Consider the following 22294-nt stretch of genomic DNA (forward strand, 5'->3'; position numbering starts at 1 on the left):
TTCTCCTCTCACATTTCATTTGAAATATTAGGCATTAAAATATGAGCACATTAATGCTGCCAACTAAAAGAACATTTTGGTTTCAGTAACAAACAGACAGAAAGCCAGACGGTCTTGTTGGGGAGGAGAGCTCAAATTAACAGGCACCCGCACAGACACAAGTGAACATCGTGGCTCACTCATGCTGAATATCAGGAGCCACCTAACATCACTCAGCGTTGCATATGCTAAAGCGTTTCCACAAAGCACCACTGTGAGTGATACATCATTGAAGCAAAGATTGTTTTGGCGTCTTTTACCCTCTCCTTTTGGGTAAGTAGACCACCAGGCTGCTGCATGTCTCGGTATTGCTTTAAAAGGTGGATTTTGCTGTTAACCAGTCGCACACGTGGAGGAAACGCTTCACAGTCGAATCCAAGCAGACATGGACACACACACCAGACTCATTCTTTTTGGCTTTCTGATCTATGGAGCTGGTGTTAAAGAGCACACCAACAGCTGTTTTCCCAACCTCCAAGCATCACTAAGGCAACTGACTGGGGGACTCTTTAAGCAGATTCCCACTCAGTGCAATTCATTTTATTTATACGTTTAAGTGAGCACAAGATTTCTATGTGGCCTTCTCTCCCGGAGACAGTGTTTGTGTGCGTTTATCCTACCTCCAGAGATTTCGTTGGCAGCCTCAGGAGGTGCAACTGAATCAGTCAGCCTATGGGGCTCAGTCTTGTCTCCTCCATCAGTCTCACCTCTTTCAGCTGCAGCAGAGGAAACAGTTTCAAGTTATCAGATTCCAGTAGAAAATAAAAATGTTATATTAGAGATGATCTATGTAATTACACACTGTTATATCAGACAGCTCTTTTCCCTTCTATATCTATATGTGGCAACAAGGAAAGCACAAACATCTAATAACATAGAGAAGTGATTAAAATGTAAGAGCAGAGTAGAATATGTGGAGGAAAAGTAGAGCATAACATATCAGAAGAAAAGTTAAGGAAAAAAGTGAAGCAAGCAGAGGAAAGGGAGGAGAGGAAACAACAAGAGGGGAAAATAAATGAGAGAAGAAGAGTGGAAGAAACCAAGAAGAAAGGGTAGGAAAGGACAGATAGCAAGAGGTAAAGGGAGGATGAAAGGCAGGAAATAAGAAACTAGATACACTTTAGTACATCAAACAAGGTTGAGTCGTTTGGAAAGGAAATGAAAGGATGCAAAGCAGAGTAGACGAAAAGAGGGTAAAAAAGATCAGAGAGTATAGCAGTGTATTGTCAAGTAAAATAGTAGAGTAGAGATTGAATACTATATAACCAAGTACAATAGAGTACAACCGAACAGAGTATGTGGGAGCTCCACATTACAGTACAGGAGGGAATAAATAAAGGTGTAAAGCACGAACGCACCTTTGTGTCTGCCCTGAAGCGGCCTGCTCTGCTCACTGCCGCTGACGGAGATGACGCTGACCGTGTAATCCTTAGAGGGGTTGTAGTCTGTGATCAACACCTTAGTGTCAGATTTAGATATTATGATCTCCTTCTGTTGACCTCCTGATGGACAGCGAGAGAAGAAGAGGCAAAAGGGCAAAGGTTAGACTCACGGATATTTTGAATCAAGTTTTTTCTTATATGTCGTTGCTATATTCAGTCGCAAACATAAAGTTAATTCAGCAGAGGACCTTATTAACATACTCCTTTGTGTAGGCAGGAAAACATCACATTCAAGGTCGAATATTTTGTTGTGGATTTGTTTGTGTGGGCATGAGAGGAGCATAGATCTTCATATCACAAAATACATAAAAAAGAAAACACATAAAAATAAAATGGTAATGTAACATGTTTGAATTACGAGGATTCATCTGCAGTAAACACCACAGCTCCCTACACTACAAGGTTATATCCTCGGCAAACTCTCGCCCCTGAATAAATGACAACTTTTGTCATCTAAAAAGGAAATGTAGGAGAGTGGAGCAGAGACGAAATAAATCAAACTTCTCTGTCTGAAAGGATTTCTCTCCAAAATTAACCAAAACATCGAAGAGGAAGAGTTGCCTTCTTTTTGGAGGCCTAATAAGCGACAAAAACACAACAAAACAAACCTAGTTTGATATCTAATTATATTGATCAGCTGATAAACTCTGCCGGTCCTGCTGTTCTGCCTCCTCTCAGGTAGAAACACATCTGTCTTCCTTTGTTTGAAAAAGTCAATAACTTTCGATCAAATCATAAGAATGCAACTACTGTCCTACTTTCCTGTCTGAATTTTCCCTCATCTTTTTGCAAAGTCTTATCGGCATTGTATTCCACATGCACCTGTCCTCCTGCCCTTTAGATGTAATCCCCCCCCAAATTCCTTGAAGAGGTCCCACCTGCTGGGCCCCAGCCGACTCTCAATTATTCATCTGTCTCTCACCTCTGGCTGTGTTCCTGCTGGGTTTAAGATGGTGAGCATTGAACCTATTTAACAAAAAATGACCTTGATTCTTTCAAAAATGTTGCACAAGCTACTTGAGGTTTTGAAGGACACAACGTTCTCAATAAAGTACAATCTGTCTTTCACTGCCAGCATCAAATAAAAAAAGCACTTCAAAGATCGACCTGTGACATTTTCATGTGGGTTGACAATTGCCAACATTGATGATCACTTCATCAAGGTTGAACGGCTCAATAGTCGGGTTGCTTTGCTCTGCTCGCTATAATTTTTCATCCTATCTGTCAAACAGAAAGTTTGGAGGTGTCATAGACAACCTTGTGTCCTTAACTGACCATTAACTCTATGGCGAACCCCAGGTCTCAATCTTTGGTCCCATCCTTTTCTTACTTTACATCTTAACTCTAGAAAACCACATTAAAAACATGGCTAATATTGGCACCCTATTATCACCTGGCTTTCACTTAAGAATAGGTGTCAATTAATTTACTTCATCCACATCCTGACAACACAAAGACTCATTATAGTGGTCTTCCCCATCATACACACAACGTCTCATGTCTTAGCAAATAACCCTGATAAGCAAGCAAGTCATGCGAAACACTGCAGCTAGGCGGCTTACCTAAACCAGTCGTAGGTCATCACACCAACCCTGGCATCCCTTCATTGGCTCCCAGTAAAGTATGCAACAGTTTAAAGTGAAACTGCTTACCACAAACAAGACCTCACAGTCCTACAAATTTTAAAACCTTTTGCATCATTATTCTACCCCCAGGCCTCAGACAAAGGTTTCTTATTTATACCCTGCTCCCTTCCAAACCGAAGGGTTATTGTGCCTTTACCATTAGGGCCCCACACATCTGGAGCTGTCTCCCCAATTAATTAATCAGCTGAGTCTGTAAATGGCTTCAAATACCAATTTCGACTTAAATGCCTTCTCTGCAAAGGGTCTATGATGTATTTTTTTTCTGTTGCTTATTTGTCTGTATTTACATCCTGTAAAGCACTTTTTAATATATAGATAAATCTTCACTTCATTTTTTGTGAGTCCTAAGTGTAGCTTTTATGCTGTTGTTCTTATTTCAGGGGCTACGGGGTGACGCTTAACAGAATGAATAATGGTTCTAAGTTTTACCTTTTGAGGTCAGAAAAATACAATCTGTGCTTAACATAAATCGTCAACAAAGAAAGAAACGTGTCTGAGCCTGTGTCCTCTACTGAGCAGTTAATCCCCATCAGGCCAACAGGTCACATTATCTCCCCATTTCAATTTTGACCCTGCAATCAATTTGGCCATCAATAAGGTGTGTCTGAGTGTGTGTGCTTCCTCAGCTCTTCTGTCCCCTGTGCCTGCAGAGTGATGACTAATGACGCCTTTAGGAGAAAGAAGATAAATCCTACTGAAGGGGACAGCAGGTCGGGTCAGGTAACTGCATGGATCAGCGATAACTCCGCAAACCAGAAGTGAAGTCTTGGCAGTTGAAGAAAATACCAAGTATCTTAGCTTAAAGTGAAGGGTCTGAATTCACTGGGTCAACATATGAAAACTGTTGAACTGAGAGCACATGTCTCAGGTTTCAACCTCCTTTAAACCTTCTCTTCCTTTACCTGCATAGATCTCTCCTTCATGACAGGAATGTGTTTATTAGGGGACAACAGTGTGGTTCAAGAGTTTAACTGCAATGAAAGCCTTCAGTCTCTCTACTGAAAAGGACGGGGCCTTGTTATTTTCTACACCTGCAGCGTATTAGGCAATAAGGCATAAAGACGTGGTACAAAAGGAAGCAGCTAGCTTGACTCTCAACAAAGAGACCTCCCACCACGTCAAAAGGAACTAAATCTCAGAAAGAAAAAGGTAACGTTTTAAAAGGATGTATGTAGTGTAGTTCTTTTTTTAGGGAACAAAAGTTTTGTCATTTGCCACACACCTTGCGCACAAACACACACAGTTTCTATGGTTTCTTGGGCAAACTTGCAGGGATAATGCTGGGAACTCACCGCAAAAGGCCATGAAGTTGTTAGAGCATGAAACTACCCCAAAACAAACTTAAAAAGCCATTAAAAATGTTCTGTCTGTGTATGGATTAGACACATAAGATACACCATGTTGTGAGCTTCAGAGGTGAACTTTGGACAGAGATAAGTTTTCCCGCTTTTAGTGTTCGGGGTAAGCTTATCAACTCTAGGCCCTGGTTGAATGCAGAGTGGCACTGATCTTGTAATCTAACTCAGAAAACACAAAAAGTGCATTTCCCAAGGTTGAAGTTTTCCATTAAATTAATTCAAAGTCATTTGATCAGGTTTTTTCCCATGATATCCAAAACAGCTTGCAGTTAGTGGGATGACTCATTTGTGGAAAACTCATTGAAATCATCATCATCCCTCCATGTAAGGTTTAATTAAGAACATTTTGGAAAACTAAGGCAAACAACTGATTCTTGTTTGAGACTTTGACAATGAGACATGGCTTTCTGCTTAACATGACTGCTTCAACCCAAATGCAAAACAGGCCTGCTAAAACCATCCGAAAGAAGACACAGCCATGCTGGGTTTCTTCGTATAGTCCCAAAAAACTGTATGCAAGGGTGAGGATGACCCACAGCAGGGGGCCGAGGGTCAGAGTCAAACTCTAGGCTGCTGTGTCGAGGACTCGGCTTCTGTAAATTGGGAGTGTGCTTTACACACTCGGCTAAACCAACACCCACTGCACTACTCTCTTAGCTGCGTTGTTTGTTTCCTGCAGGACCAGCTGAGCTGATATCTGTTATCCAGCAGTTTCTGTTTTTATGGAGAGCTAACACAACCCATAAATGTTCGCTCTTTTTGAATCCATCCATTATTAATGGTTAATGATCTACTATCAATGCTGCACAAGCCTGAATAAACCAACCACTAACCCCATTGGGTGTATGTGCATGTCATGGCAACACCTTAATCTGACTGGCTGTCAACATAACGTCTGAAACGTATTTTCACAAAGTTCTTACTGTGTGATTAAAAAGTTTAACAGGTTTCTACAACTCTTTCTCTACCTTCCAGTGCTTGGAAAGCGAACGCACTTTCCAATAGCTTTAAATTATTCCTCTAATTGGCTGCAACAAACATTTTAGATGCATACAGTAAAAACTGAATTTTATTCCTGCAGAGTTTGGCTTCATCTCCCCTGAGATTCAAGAGAGTAAATATAGACATCTGGCACTGATAAATAACACGAAAATATGCAAGTACACACAGACACAACCCACACAATTTGAATTTCAGAATTGTGGGCAGGCTATTGAAATGGTTTCCAATTAGTGCTTATTGTAATTTAATTCATGCACTCATAGAATAGGGAATGAAGGCACTGGCAAGAAAAGCACAGCCTCAAGTAATGTACTTTGATGCAATAAGACATGGATTACATTATACACAATGATACAAGCTGATAATGTGGGGGAATCAGAGGGGGCATTGTTTTTCTTTGTTTTTGAAACTGAAAATCATTTTCGTAGGCAAAAATGAGTCATATGCTGTGAACTCAAACCAGAGTCTTTACCCAGTTGCATTTTAGTTGCTTCTTTTTTTTTTTTAAACTCAGAGGAGAAAAGGGATATGACAGTTAGCTGAAAGGTTAGCTGCCACGCAGACAGAGCCTTTTGTGATCTAAAATGGTGTTTTATCCTCAACAAAAGGATTTCACAGAGTGTTAACAAGCTTGAGCGTGGGTGTTATTTACCTCATCTGACTCGGACTGACTGAGAGAGACATAGAGACAGGACATCAGGTATTTGTACCTCATGCCTCCTTATAAGAATGCTTTATTAACTACCTAGTGTGTGGATACACTATGAAAGTCCAATTTTTACTGCATCTGCTGAATGCCAGTGAGCTACTGCTGCACTCCTCCCTGAGAGGAAGTGGCCATAAATTTCAGTTTTTCTTCTCTTATTCAGCTGTCAGAGGCAGCAAGAAATCGTCAGACGAGGCGTTTCTAGAAAAGGGTTGTTTGCTAGAAACAAGTTTTATGTTGCAGAGTGCTTATTCAGTCCTACTTACTCATTTTTATGGCTGTGAAAGAATTGTCTGCAGTATTCAGCACAGCATTAATACAGGCAGCGGTGCAGCAATAGCTCAGGGATTGATGTGACGGAGATGTATGGCTGTGAAGGAAGGTGCACTGTGATTACATGATGAAGGAGACGTCAGCGGTAATTAGGATGATTACTGACTACACTCTCCATGTGCAGAAAGAGGCGAGGTCATGCCCTATGTCTATACAATGATCAACTACTGACAGACGCAAGGATCATGCCCACATCTCCACACAGATGATGCAGTTTAACGCTGAATGATGACGACTATAGCTGCCGCCGAGTCTGATCTGTCCTGGACTGGACATCAGGAGTTGCTGTAGCTCCAAACGTCCCGCGTACCTATCGGTCCCTTTTTCAAATCTGCTGACAGCAAAAACACTCCTTTGTCTCCAACTTGGCAGAGGTGCAGGACAAACTTTGAGTCCTCCACATCCCTCAGGAGTGAGATCTCTTCAAAGGAGCTTTGATAAGAAGTAAATTACATAATCCTTCCTGACAGACAGAAAATCCAAGTCATAATGGGGTCCTTCACCCAAAATTTCAAAGTTAAGTCCCACTTGTCTTTGGCACAGAAGTACTTTCTCAGCGTGTGTGTGTGTGTGTGTGTGTGTGTGTGCGTGCGTGCGTGTATACAGCACAACTATCCTACCTGGTATACTGTTGTAGAGAAACAGATAGCTGTCAAAGTCTCCTTTGGGCTCCTTCCATGTAACAAGGAGTTTGCTTGAGCTCAGCACTTTGAAACGCAGTCTCCTCGGACTTGGAACTGCAAAACAATTAACCACATTTACATCAGCTTCAACAAACAAAAGCAATTATTAGACATGATGTTGATGAATGAAAATAATAAGAATGAAAAGGTTCCCAACAACCAGACAAAATGTGAGAACATGACAACAAGGCAGCGGTTAAACCCAGAAACACAACCAAAACCACCAAATCTGCCCCCCAACAAGCCACAAATCAAAGTGACTCAAAGAGGAAATGGATAAATGGATGGCCTGAAAGAGAGAGGGCTGAGGGAGGTTCAATTTGAAGTTCCTGTATCCATGAGAACAACACATAAAGCAGTTCAGCGTGGCGTACAGCTTAGCTTCAGCTCAAAACAGCATGCAAAATAACTCAAAGAAGAAACATTTCCAGTCAAATTCTCTTCATAAGATATTTTCAAGGAAATGTGTCAGGAGGAGGGATGATTTAAATTTCTGTTACAAACCAAGACGCCATAAAAAAGTTGATGTTTTTGCCACTGCTGACGGGCGTGTGTACATTTCTGATCTATAGAGAAATGACATCATAAGCGGCTTGCTTTTCAGACTTCTGTCAATGAGGCACATTTGCAGTGGCCTGTTAAAAATGGTGAAAGCAGCCATTCCCTCCATGTGTCTGTGTGTGTTTATGTGTGCAGACTGAGGCTTTGGAAGAGAAGCAGAAGAGAATTTGACTGACAGAGAGACAAAAGAAAAAACAGACAACAGCGACACAGACTTGTAGTATTATGGAAAACTACAAATTCACCTTAGAGGAAAATAAAGATCGCAGACATTACCTTTATGTCTGTGACACATATCACCGTTTCACCGTTCTGCTATATTAGTCTATGTTAGTTTAGGTAGTTTTTTATCATAAGTTAGTAGTCATCCATAAATGTTAATGTAAAGTCACTCTACCTGTCAGCACATTTCATAAACAAACTGACCATAATGTTTTAAAAGCATTAATGTAAGCGAAACTTTGGCTTACAGTCAACTAACTTTTATGTTAGGTAAACAAATGTTTGGGTTGCACAAGATGTCTCAGACTTACATGCAGATTTTTTTACTTTGTTTATATAACATATACTTCGTAGGTTTGAGACAAATTTAGATGTAATTTTCTCAAGCTCTCTCCGTGCTCTTTGACAGTATTTTAATCGGTGAGGTCAAATGAAAGAACAAAGTATTTTTCTTCTCTGAATGTTTGTCAGCCAGGGAGCTGCGGTGGGCTAAAGAAACAAAGAAGCAGAGTTCACTTCTTTCTACTTTTTGTCAGAGGTTGTCTAGGAAAAACAAAGGGGCTAAGAATCCTCCTATGGTGTATTAAACTTTGAAGGACCCCTCACCTGAACTGCTGATCCACAATAGTGATGCTGCAACCACTAACAATGGATGCTGACCTGTCAGTTAGCGCCATCTGATTAATGTTTATAGAGTGCTGACATGTAAAGACTTTACATCGGCTTTTATGGAGAAAAAAATCAGGTGATATGATGTTGACAAACCTGAGGGAAATTGTGCAGGATTTTCACTCGCTGATGAGAACAGACCTCCATCTTTCTCATTGGAAAATCCCATTCAGGCCATAATCAGAGAGCAGTGTATTTTCCAGATAGTATGATTGTCTTATTTTGTAGGAAGCGAAATTAGAAAATGTCTGTTTGAGTTGATGTAGTCAACATTCAGAATGAAAGTTGAGCGACTAAATTAATGAGCTTTTTTGATACGAAAGGTGGGACAAAGTTAATCAAGTCTGGTCAACGTGGGTCAAACAACTATAAATGTAGTTTAATTCTAGTATAAAAATATGCTGGTGTGTTTTTTTCTAATTTAAATGCAGTAAGTGCACAGGATTTTATATTTCTCCCAAGTAAAATAATTTATTAAGGTACAGGGAAAAGTTGAAAGAGTTCATCTCTTTGAAAAAATAATTAAATCCATGACTTTCCCAAACATCCTTAATAATTAAGTCAAGGTATTAGCTCACATGTTAAAATCAAGTTTTTAAAGAAGCCAAAAAGCCAGAATCCAGTCGCACGTTGTCAAACAGTAAAACACTTTTCATCACAACATCTCACACTATGCAGCACCTCACAGTTTTACATTTTGCTCACTGCTTTTCTTAAGTCATCACTACGCCACCTATCACATACTCAAAATGCAAAGGATGACATGGTATAATTACAGCACACAATAAGAATCTATGAATAATTTAAGTCTGCAACAGAGCTGGTAGATCATTACTCTGGTATCATTTAGTGTGTGCTTGATAGTAGGTGAATTGAGTTGGCAGACGGGGTACTAATAACCGAGGGAGAATTGCCTCGAATGCCCTGATCTTTTCTTTGCATGTCAATACACAAACACACACACACACACACACACACACACACAGATTCATAATAAAAAACGTATATAAAAAAACAAAATGAGCCAACAATGACCCTTTTTTTCTGTAAATAAATGTCAAGGTCCATAAGTTGGAGGCTATTCCAGTGACAGCAACGATGATTAATGAACATGGACGTAATTGCTCCAATAGCTTTGGAAGCTGACAGAACATGAGGGTCCAGACTATAAATTACCCTTCACCAACCGCCACGTCTGGTCTTGTTTACCACCACACATCCATAAATATCATGCAGGAGCCCAACATTTCACACTTTCTCTGAAGCCAAGATATATTTAACATCCTCTCTCTGGATCTAACAATAAGACACTTTGGGTAAATTATTGTAGAAATGAGAACTAAAATTACAGAGCATATACCCCCGTCAAGCGTAACAGTCTATCACACAAACCAGAGCCATTAAGCCATTCATCTGAAGGAGTTACACCACTGGATTCAGCGAGCCGCCGTCAGATCTTTACATACGCTTCCTGCCAGGTAGTAAATGCAAGCCAAGACGTTTGGCAGATCGTTGGCGAATACTGCTTAGCAACACAGTTTAGCTCCAGTAAATAGTCTGAGTCACTGAACCTTGTTGAAAAAATTACACCAGCGACTGAGCGCCAGCAAATTAAGGAAATCTATTTGAAAATGACATGTAACATATGTTCGGCAAAGGTGATAAAATTTTGAGTTTGAACGAGAACAATATCCAGACTCTGTAGGGAGCATGACCAAGAAAAGTTTTTACACTGGAGGCCAGTTTAATCTGGAATTATCTGGCAGGCACAGCATGAAGCCACAGTTTAAGAACCAATGGCTTCTTACAAGGATTAGCAGCACTGAAAGCAGCAGGTATTCCTGGTGGACAAGTTAATGCTCGCTGTTCAATCCTCCGCTTCAATTCATCTACTCTCTCCATCGTCCCTCGTCTCTGCTTCAACTTATTCTGCAAGCTTCCTCCATCCATCTCCTGATTTGGCTCACCAATGTTGGCTTCTTCTCACCCTCTCGATTACTATCCCTCCCTCTCACTTTTACTTCTTTCTTACTCTTTGCTTTCTATACAATCTTTTAATTCACCTCTCTTTATTCCTCTTTTGCCTCATGTCTTTCCTTTGTCTTGTCTTAGCTTTCTCAATCATCCCTTTTTTATTGCCAGTTCCTCTGAGAATTGAAACCCAGGACAGAGAAGGACAACTCTTTATCCTGTTGTCTTTATCCTCTCATTCCCACCAACTTTCTCATCTCCTCACCCTCTTCTTTCCACCTAATTTTTCCTCCTCTTGTGTCTTTCCTTTTTGTCTTCTCGTCCCCACTTTCCTCCTGATTTTTCCTCAGTCCCCTCAACTTGTACCTCTTTTTTTAATCCCCCGTTTTTCTCGCCCTCTCTCCAGATTAGCCCCGTATTGACTCCACAGTGAGTATTCAGGCTAGCGTAGCTTCACTAATACGCAGGATTTATGGATGACAACTGCTGGCTTGCACTGTCATCACAGATAGCTACTGCACTGTACATGAGGGAGACGGGGGAAGTGTGTATGAGTGTGTGTATTTAGTGCCGATCCAGCGCTTCAGCACATGTCGTTTGATGTGGCCTGCTTCTTGTCTGTACAAGAACTATTCTGCTCACTGAGATAGCACTTAACCCAAATCCACTGTGGCTTTTTTCCTTTCCACCTCTCCGCTTTATATCTCCTCTGCTACTCTCATGGATCACTCCACTCTTTTATCACATCTCTTCTTCTCATCCTTGGGTTTTAAACTCTCTTCTCCCTCTCCGCCTCCTTTTTACTTGTCTTCTCCTCTGCTCTTTTATCCCATCTTCTCCTCCTCTGCGCTCCTCCACTTCACTCCTTTAGTGGCTTAACGCCTTTTTTCTCTCTTTCAACACTTTACCTGTGTAAGCGATGCCGTTTTCCCCTCAACACTTATCTCTGCTCATTGTGTGTGTGAGAGAGAGAGTGTGTATGAGTGTGAAATCTCTCTTAAGGACTGGCTGCATATTAAGAGTCTGTTGGATGATCCGTCCCCATGTGCAGTCTGGTGAAGGAAGCCATATTATTCTGCATGCCTGCCAACCAACGGGGGAAAAAATAACACCATAAAATACTAAACTAGGTGAATTCTGCAGAAGATGGATCAGTATTTATCGAAAAATAGTCTGCAATTTTAACAAAGACCGTTTCCAGGTGTAGTTATAGTGATTAAGTGCTATGTTTAGTCTTTTCTGGATAATTCAATTAAAACTATGGTCTTATTTCAGTAGTTTTTGACATTATTTTGCTAATCATAACATTATACTCAGCAAGTTAAACAGACTGAAATACAATAAGCCTATTAATATCCTTGACTCTGGTATTCAGCTGCGACATTGCTACAATAAATCTGAAGAAGCTAGAAACACGAGCAGTCGGACAATCACACAAGTTATAAATAAACCAGCAGGTTGGCCAACCCTTTGTAGAAATGAAAACAAGAGCAAACAGTAAAATTGTAACCCAGCCTGTCCACATGATGTAAAATGTACAATATACATATTGAATGCAGCCTACACAGTTGTTTTTAAATTAGGTGAAACTGTCTAATTTATCTTATTTATGTATATGCTAATACTTTGTAATATTATTTACAGAAAAAACTATAACAAGCTATATAGTGTACACTATGAAAGTATTAACTAATACTGTGTCTTGTGTTCTTTTAACATTAGATTCTCAATCCTAATAAAAATACCCAACAAACACAACTTACATTACTTCATCTTTAAACAGTTCAGTAGCTTTACCAGCCAGAGAAACACACTTTATATATCATATTCTTTCTAGGTGAGCTGTTCAACTTGTTTACTTTAGTTGAGCTCCAGAAAAGTCCAATAACACAATTTGTTATTGCTTAATGCTAATTTAGTTAGCTGTTAGCCTATTAACATGACAGCCTAGCTTAGTCTGCCACCTTCTGACGCAGCATTATTTAACAGTACTTTTACGCGCGACTCACCAGTTCTGTCATACTCAGCAGGTTACAGTGAGCAGGACCTCTCACAAACACACATCTACGAACTTACTAACAGCCTCTACTTTTACTTCGTTTACCTTTGCTTTTACTGTTTTATCGGAGTAACATTTTAACCGTTTCTCGATAAGTTGCCTCTCTTTAGTGTCACCCAGCGCCCGACCAGCGCGTGCAGTCGAGCCTGCCTACGCTGCTAAGGAACTGCGCTCTGATTGGCTGAGAAACTTCCGCCTTGACTTCAGCTGCCCCCGTGTCCGTATCACTACTCATTTCAAGTAAGTTCGACATTTAGTTGTGTTTTTCTAGTGTATAGTCATAGTTATAATAGAGTTTTTCTGTTAGGGAGTCAGGTAAGAAATTTTTATTTTATTTCAGTTTAGTACACTTTGGGTTATTGGCAAAGATGTTCTGTGTGTTGTTTTGGCATTGCTTTCCCTGAAGTTTGTTTACTACTTGTCAGAAATTGTGGACTGCATATTTATTTGACTGGTCTTCCATGAGAGAGAGGAAAGGGGGGGTGAGATCAAGTGAGAAGTAGGGTTATTTTCTCATCTGTTAGCGGGCAAGTTTTTCTTCTCTTTGCAACCAGAGTCGCCCCCTGCTGGTCATTAAACAGAATAAACAAAGCAGGTATAAGTGTAAATGTAGGCTTCAATTTGAAACCAAACCTATGTTAATTTCTTATATTCATTTACTCAGCACTATATACTATCCTGCATTGCACTAAAAAGGGCAGATGTCTTATTGCAAAGATCTGGTCAGCTATGTGTTTTTTAATCTGATATGATTCTTACAGCACAAACTATGATATTTTCGCAAAACCTAAACAACTACCGTTGGTGCCTACAGTACACCTAAAAAGATGACCAAACTGTTATTTAGTTTTAGTTTGGGTTTTCTGAAGCGGTCACTGTCCCAGTCTTAAGGCAACAAAACTAAGTTTAGAAAAAGATCATGGTGTGGACTTTAAAAATACATCAATGTTGTATTTTAGTTACAAAAGTCACAGAGCTCACCAAACCAAGCAGCAAACTTTATTTTCTTTGCTAACAGGGCAACGTCTATAATTCGACCCTACTGTACTGCGATTGTCCATGAGAGCCAATAGGTCAATCTCAGTTGTTCATGCCAGTTAGGTATTAGTGATTCCCAACCTTGAACTACTACAATATATCTGCCCATCCCTGAGTCACTTTCCACTCTTTGATTTTGGGAAGCACGAATATATTCCAAATCACCCGTAGCCTATTTCATGCTTTTCAGACTGAAACTGCTGCACCTGACACTCACTATTCCCACCAACACTGTGGTACAACATACTGTGTAATTTGGCACTTGCATGCATATTGGATGGAGAGAGAGCTGAATATCCAGAGTGAGTAATATACATTGTGCCGCCTTTTTGTTTCTGTATCAGTCTTTGCTAAAGCTTCAAATTTTCCCCCCTAAAAATATCATCATTGGCTCATGTCCCCATTAATTAAAGTTAATTTTGTTTATCACAATCAAAGAGCAGTATCTACATGCTCTGGTAACAACAACAGGGTAAATTAGAGAGCCTCCTGCACAACGATTCAATGCTCCATTTAGTCCAAAGTGGCTGATGATGATGACAAGCTGGATTACCATCAGCTGCGGCAGAGGCGAGGTGACGGCAGTGTGGGTTTGGATAATTTAGCCGTTTTTAAATTCAAAACAGGTTGTTCCATCTCATCCTCCCTTTTGTTTATGAATAAATGATTTCCCATCATTGGCTTCTCTCCCTGTTCATTAAAACCAAAATCATTGGCCAACACTTTGAGTCATGCTAATCCACCAGGCTGCCCCCTTCACACACACACACACACACACACACACACACACGTAAAACACACACGTAATAAAAGTGCAATATCTTCGTAAATGCGTTCTCGAGCACATAATCTGTTGTGGTATGTCCTGAAGCACGGTATTGACCCCACTGTCACCCAATCAACAAAATCAATTACCTTAATTAACTATACACACAGTAATCACACACAAATGCAGGACAACCCGCACACACTCAGCATTTTACAATGACTAACAGGAACAGGTCTGACAAATAAAAAAGAAATGCTTAATGAACAAGAAGACGTGACATCTCTTTCCTCGACCTTCCCTTCTGAAGACGAGGTCAGCGTTAAGATACAAATGTGGCAATCTTCCACAGGCAGCCATCTTTCCTCCATCTATCCTGCTCGTGTCACTGCTGCATTGGAACAGAAGCACAAAGTACCAGGTCACTCCTTACACCCTCAGAGGACTAAGCCAGAGAACAAAATTAACATTTCCTTTACAAAACTTTTCAAGGCCAAAGTAAGAGCCTGAGAACAAAAAGAAAGGAACAATCCACTGGGTTTCACGCTGCTCACTTTCCTGCATTAAGAACGGTATAAGAGCAGTTTCCAGAGGTCTGACAGGAGCAAAGATCTACTGTAGCTGAAGCCTCAAATGCAGCACAAACAAACAAATCTGCATTAATACGGATGATTTGTGGGGGAAAAATTCAGCAGAGAATGTGTTTATTCCGCTAAAATTGTAACAAGGCATTATGTTCCTTCATGCTTTATAATTTGCTGATCACCAGTCTTTCCATTCAGCACCACCAACAGGTTCCAGTTTCACTTATTGAGTTAACTTTCCAGAGAATTATTGGATGAATTACCACAACAGTATGTGCCGACTACCGTGGTCCCCAGAGGATGAACCCTAATGTTTCATCACCATGGAGTAGACATTTTTGAATTTCAATCATAATATCTAACAATATGCTGGTTTGCCATAAAATTTAATTCAGATATTCCATCCATTATCTATACTGCTTATCCTGTTCAGGGTCGTAGGGGGCTGGAGCCGATCCCAGCAGTCATTGGGCGAGAGGCGGGGTACACCCTGGACTGAACGCCTGTCATTCACAGGGCTGAAACATAGAGACAGACGACCTCTCATGCTCACACTCACACCTACGGGCAATCTTAGAGTCACCATTGAACCTAGCAAGCATGTCTTTGGACTGTGGGAGGAAGCCGGAGTACCGGGAGGAAACCCAACGCATGCACGAGGAGAACGTGCTGCACACAGAAAGGTCCACTTCGTCCAAACCAGGAATCGAACCAGAAACCTTCTAGCTTTTAAGGCGATAGATATTTCTAGATAAAATCTGACTTTGTCGATCATGTGAGTTTTATTCTAGCGCCATCATCACACATATGAACAAATAGCAGTGACAGTAAAGACTTCCCCTATAGCCTGGGCTTCTGAAGTACAATGATGAACCTGGTAAACAGTGCTAATATCAGAATGTGAGCTTTATCACTGTAAGCATGTCAGCGTTTCACTAATAGCACCACTTTGCACCTTAGCTACAAAATGCTCACTGTTCCCTACAGCCCCTAATGCATATTTACATATTAAATATAGAGAAGCTAATCGCTCATTGAAAGCACAGGATGAATGAAACACATGGACTTTTGACTTGAATAAGTCACATTTGTACAGTATAAAGGGAAGCATGTTGAATGGAAAAGGACTGTTCCATTCTAGTCTTTCGACCACTCTCGGAGCTTTTACACCACTTGTCACATTCACCCTTTCACACACACATTCACACACTGATGTCGTACCATGCCAGGCCAGACCAGACTGTCACACACATTCAGACACCATGTCCCTCCAGGAGCAGTTTGGGGTTTAAGTGTCTTGCCGAAGCATCTAGACTGGAGGAACTGAGAATCAAACCAGCAGCCTTCCGATTGGAGGGCTACTCACTCTACCTCTGAGCCACAGCTGCATGATTTTATGTTGAAAGTATAATTTCCATGTTTAGTAACTGTATCGGTTGTTAATATATTTTGAGGGAGACGTTGCAAACCACCCAGGTGAGTTTACATTATTTTCATTTCAGCGCTGCCTTGTAACTTGGGTGGAACATTTTCTATCCTAAAACGTCTTCAAATAATTAGTAAACGCAAATGTTCCACATTTTCTCTTATACATCTGAAAAAATTTGATTTCTAACTCGGGACGAAATTATGCGATGGAATGATATCCTTTGACCTAAATGATCTTAACATGTTAGGTTTGAATGCCAGATCGTTCGTAACATCAGTTCCTGCAGAGAAACTCCCTCCTGGACTGACCCGCTCTCTGGCAGTGGGAGTCCCTGATGATATCCAGACATTTGTGTTGTATATACAAACATCCTCCAACACACACTAATCCCCCAGCCCAAATCCCCTCTGACCAGATGTTGCAGCTTACAGGGGACAGACTGGGCAGAAATTAATAGCTATCACATGCTCGCTAATGAAGGGATTGAGCGGGGCACGCTCCCACAGTGTCTGGGAGGTCATCCATGCTCTGCTGTGATTCACTGGGATCAAACCCCGGCCTAATTTACGGTGTCACGCTTCTGTCTCATCTCTCGTTTCTGCCTGCTCGCAATGAATGACACGACCTACAGACCTGCTGATGAATACAGTGTTCAGAGAGAAAAGGAGGAAGGGGAATATATGTAAGATATAAATGAAGAGAAACGGAGCGAGAAGCACAGAGGGAGAGAGCTCAGGAGAAAGAAAAGGAAATAGAAAATAGTTAATGAAAGTAAAAGAAAGACGGAAGAATAAAAGGAAACCCTACATTCATTCCAAAGCAGCCATTGATTCATAAAGACTTCCTGTGGTAAATAAACACGAAGCAGCCTCAGATTGATCCATTCAGGTTATAAAGAAAAATTGAACCCTAAACAAACCCCCTAAAGATCAATGTTATAAAATTAATTCTTTTTAAGGTGTGACTTCTTTCTTAATCCAGTTGTAAAAACAGATCAATGAAAGTCTGACACGTGTGTCACGTGTGGATTATTGATTTTCAACAACAACTTGAGAGCGAGAGCGAGAAAAACATTTGATTTCTGTGTGTTCCTTTAAACATGAGCGGCTGCTTCCCTGCATCCTGGAAGGAATGTGAGCCACACACACACATGCACACATAAACACACAAAGCAGGGTCAGCTAATTGTTAAATTGTCCCTTGGGGTCATTTTCATCTGATCTCTATCTACAGTAAGTCCGACCCTCTGCTTTCACAGGCTGCTGATTTAAAATACACACTTCCAGTAACTCCTGCACAATGCACACACACGCACACATAGCTGCACACAGACACACACGCACAAAATGTCATGTGTTATCCTTATCTTGTCATTTATTTCAACGTTAAAGGAGCAATTCATCCCTGGAAAAAGCCACTGTCAGTCAAAACTGGTGTTCTCTGTAATCGACAGAAGCAATGATATTTGAAACTTGTGCCACAGCTGTGGAGAAAGTTGTACAAACAGCTTGTGGTTTCACCCATTCTACATTCCTACAACACCCAGCATGCATTGCCTCTGAAAGGAACGGCCCAGCGAGAGACGCTGGAGTGAAATACTACAGTTTTCGCTGCAGGCAACGGCTCAGAGCGGTACAGAATCCGAAATACGACGAGAATATACCGGTGGATCGTCTAAAAAACTTCTGTCTGCAGTCTACATTTCAAACCTGATGATTTTGCACGAGACATGACGCAGTTATAAATGTTGAATGTCTGGGAGGGAAAATATTAGAGCAGGCAGCGTTTCAAGGCACCTCACAGAACAAATGATTACATTTTACGGTATTTGTTTTTTTCAACTAAACACTGCAGACATCGGAGGCGGGCGTGTCCTAGATTGAGGAAGCGTACTTTAGCGAGCTCCCTGGCCTCCGCCAGATGACGTGTTTAAAAAGTCTGGCCGAGGTTTTCCAGGGCCCACTGGAGAAGCGCATAGCGTCTTTCAGCATGGTTTGACGTACAAATGCGACTAACTTTGCTATTTTTCGAGTAATTTTAACTTTGGATCATGAAGTCTGTTTTACCAGTTTCTTACCCATGTTATAAGTTATACATTTTATGTATACACTACGCCACTACAGTACAAATCACGGCTGGCGATCCAGCTCGCTAACGTTAGCCTTTAGCCCTATTGTGTACAGTAATTGCCATTGGCAGAGCTGCTAGCCTTGAACCAGAGCGAGAGAGGCTAAATTATTTCGTATGCAAAGAGTTTTTTTTTTCATTGTGCAGATGAGCTCACTTTATAGTCCTTTAGAGAGAAGTCCCTCTGTAGGGAGTAGGGAGTATTGTTCCCTTTGGACTCTTTAACAGTTAGCCTTCTTCTTGTTTGAACTGGGTCCTCTCTTTTTTTGTATTAAAACTATGAACGTTATACAAATAACCTCACACACACACACACACACACACACACACACACACACACACACACACACTCAAACTGCAGTCATACTTCTTAATTTCTTCATTAAAGCATCATCTGTAATTGAAATAAAAACATCTTTCGCTAAATCATGTGACCTCCTGACCTTTAAACATGATAAGAATGGGTCGCTGCAGCAACAGTATAATAAAGCCAATAAGTTTCTCTATGAACAGATCTAAGAGAGGAGCAGCAGAAAGAGTGTGTCAGAAAATCTGAGTCTCATTCAGAAAAACACACATTTTAGCACATGGTATGCTAATAATGCCGCATAAAGACATATTAACAAATGTGTGTTTATTCTTTGGGTTTCTTCCAAATTTTTAACATCCATGACCAAAAAAAAAAACTTTCTGATGAGACTCAGTTTGATTAAATCAGGTCTGCCGAGCTGAGGTTGATTGCAAAGCACACCGGAGCGTTAAACTTTGCGCGGCACATTGAGCAGCAAATCATCACAGCTTGAAGCGCGCAGCTACAACACATTTATTAAAACCCTTCTGAAGCGTGGCGGCATCGGCAGCGGGGGTTGCAAGCGTCGCCATGCTGCCAGGGTGAGACTGCGTGATGATGTGGAGGTGATATGATCCTGAGTGTGATGTAATCTGATTCCACTGAGCCTGCACACCAAACAGAGAGACGGCAGGGGGAGGAGAAGACAGAGGGAGGTCACGGGAGGGGAAAGGAGATAGAGGAGGGCAGAGAGGTGAGGGAAGGCTTGAGGTAAGAGTGATGAAGGGAACAGATGGGAAGAGGGTGGCTGGCCAAGGTGGGAAGTGGAAGAAGACTTAAAGGGGAAGAGAAAAGTTGGATGGGGTGGAAAAGTGGGATAGGCAGAGAGAGAAGAGAAAGAGATGATTGGAGAGGAGGAGAATGCACTTACCTTGATCCTGTGCCTTAGTGGGGAAATGGGAAACTAGGGCAGCTAGCACCAGAGGAGCCCACAAACACCATCTAATCTGCCCTGTTGACAACATCCTCACAATCAGCAGCCTAAACCTGCAAAAAGAGAGGGGAAAGTGGAGCGTGAATTAAAGGCATAAAAGACACAGAAAGAGAGGGGGATTTCAACGACATGAATGCCTTTCAGCTGCAGGGACCCACCTTGCCCACACAGCCCCAAGACGCTGATCTGGAATCAGTTACTCCTGTCTAATATCCCCTTTGATACAATTACAAGGCAGAAGTCTAAGAGTCTAGACTGACCGCAGAGCAGCGGTAGAGCCTCCCGCCTACATAGAGCAGGCCGGGGGTGAAACAGTGGAGGACTTTGTTTGAGAGAAGAGAAGAGGAGAAAGAGGAGAAGACAGGAAAAAAAGATGGAGGACGCACGGTGACAGACAGACAGGAAAAGACTAGTTTGATTGACAGTCCATAGAGAGGGAGAGAACATTTCACAAGTGCCATTGTCCGACCACAAGAGCAAAAACACCTCCTCTCCTCTTCCCCTTATCTCCTCCTCCTCCTCTTTTCACCCCCTCCTCCTTCTTCTTCTCTGCACCCTCTCCTCCACATTTTTCCCCTGCTCTTCCTCTCCCTCCACCTTCTCCACCTTTCACCTCCTCTCCAGTCTGCCACTCATTATTACACGCTGGGGGAAGACACACACCGAGACATCTTATCTTTCTCTCCTCTCAGGGAAACACACCGGCCAACCGGCTTTATGAATAAAACAGCACGTGCGACAAAAGTTGTTTCATGATTGAGTCTGCCTGTGATGTGGAAGGTGTCACCCGGTGGTATTGAAAGAACAGCCAGCTCCTTTCAATCCAGGCTGTGTCAAAAGGCCAGAAAACTGACAATGCATATTAAAAAGCAGAAAATACTCCAGGAAATAGGATTGATTTTTTTTTCATGCAGCCTCAGGACACGAAGAGGGAAATGAGAGGGATTAAATTGTTCTCTATTAGTCTCCCTCTAACACACACACAAATAATTAATGCAAGTATACACACACAAATGAGAGTTAATCTCATTTTCTCTCTCTTAACAAAATAAAAGCCAAATTTAAATCACATTAAGACGTTCCTCTTGTCTTCAGGTTGTAATTTTGTCTTTCCAAACCAAAGGGCAACTTGGCAACTGCTTAACTGGTTAATGAAAACCAGGGCAAAGGCGCCGCCCTCAGTAAAATAAAGCAGAATATGCTTAATGTGTATGTTTTTAAAGGCTATTTGTGGAATACAAAGAGCAGTTATTATACAAGACCCTAGCAGATCCTCGCATGCACACAATAATAAAGACTGTTTTTTAAGTGCAAACATTTCAAATACTTAAAAACGCCAAGGCTACTTCTTTTATTTTGAAAAACGGACTTTTGCCAAATAAAACATTTTCTTATTTTGAAAGCGTTTTTCCACCTGCCTCTGCTGCACAAGTTTGATTCACTGACCATGCAGTGAAGATAATTCCTCAGTGATAATTTCAAAGTGCTGCCGACTGGTTCAAATTAAGTTTCTCAGTCAGATTTGGGTCAAACAATCACATTTATTCAAATGAAGTCTCTGCGTTCAAACGCACACGCGCCACACACCTGAGAGCGTCTCACTCAGTCACGCGCACAATGAATGAAATCCGCTTTCATACCTCTTCTGACATCAATTCAAGGCGTCCTTTTTTATCTCCAAAGGCACAAAAAAAAATCCTCGGAAAACCAAAGACTGCCGCTGCTGCTGCCTCCCAATGGATTCCTCTTTCTTCTTCTTCTCTCTCTTTCTTTTCTCTCACTCCGTCTCTCCGGATACAATTCGGTCAGTCCGGAGTGGGTGTTTCTCTCCTCGTTATTCAGCCATCCCTCCCTCCAGCTATTCCTCCCTGTCCCAACCCTTTCCTTCAGCCCTGTTCATCTCAGAGAGAGAGAGAGAAAGAGAGAGAGAGAGAGAGAGAGAGAGAGACTCAGTGCCGCTGCGCAAAATCTCCGCTGCCAACCTGCAGGTTTGAATCCGGCTTCAGCCCCTCGGGGCCCTTGTATGTGCGCCTCCGCAATCACGACGGGACTTGTCGTGGGGACAGATCCGGCTAGCGACTGTAAAGGTGCCACATGGTCAGAGCTGAAACTCTCGTGGAGTAAAGTACGGCTGGAAATGGCTTAGTGCGCTCGGAGCAGGTGGATGCATGCCCTGCTGCGCTGCGTGCTCTGACGTTAAAGGCACAATGACGGAGATCTTCTCCTCAGCTGAAACTATTCACAAAATAAACAGCCTTTCTAAAGCCACGTGGTGTCTTATTTCTGAGATGTTTCCCAAATGTAAGCTCCGTTTTAACATTAGAGACTTCAAATGAACTGAAACTCTTCTTTACCTGATACTAGTGCTGTGCTCTG

At 41.5% G+C, this 22294-nt stretch overlaps 1 protein-coding gene across 1 annotated transcript in view; it reads right to left on the reverse strand.

The window, feature by feature from the left end:
- col14a1a (collagen, type XIV, alpha 1a) overlaps positions 1-21844 on the reverse strand; it is a 136354-nt gene extending 114510 nt beyond the window's left edge. Inside the window, exons 1-5 of the mRNA XM_069655635.1 lie at positions 21559-21844; positions 19856-19971; positions 7147-7263; positions 1398-1541; positions 660-755 (exon numbers count right to left, since the gene is read on the reverse strand). Of these exons, the coding sequence (XP_069511736.1) occupies positions 660-755; positions 1398-1541; positions 7147-7263; positions 19856-19949 (451 nt within the window). The 5' untranslated portion in view covers positions 19950-19971; positions 21559-21844. The remainder of the gene's footprint in view (positions 1-659; positions 756-1397; positions 1542-7146; positions 7264-19855; positions 19972-21558) is intronic.
- Positions 21845-22294: the final 450 nt, after the last annotated feature.

Source organism: Semicossyphus pulcher, unplaced genomic scaffold (assembly GCF_022749685.1).
Source record: "Semicossyphus pulcher isolate SPU_LCO1_2020_fin unplaced genomic scaffold, fSemPul1.0.p SCAF_9, whole genome shotgun sequence".
Classification (NCBI taxonomy): Eukaryota; Metazoa; Chordata; class Actinopteri; order Labriformes; family Labridae; genus Semicossyphus; species Semicossyphus pulcher.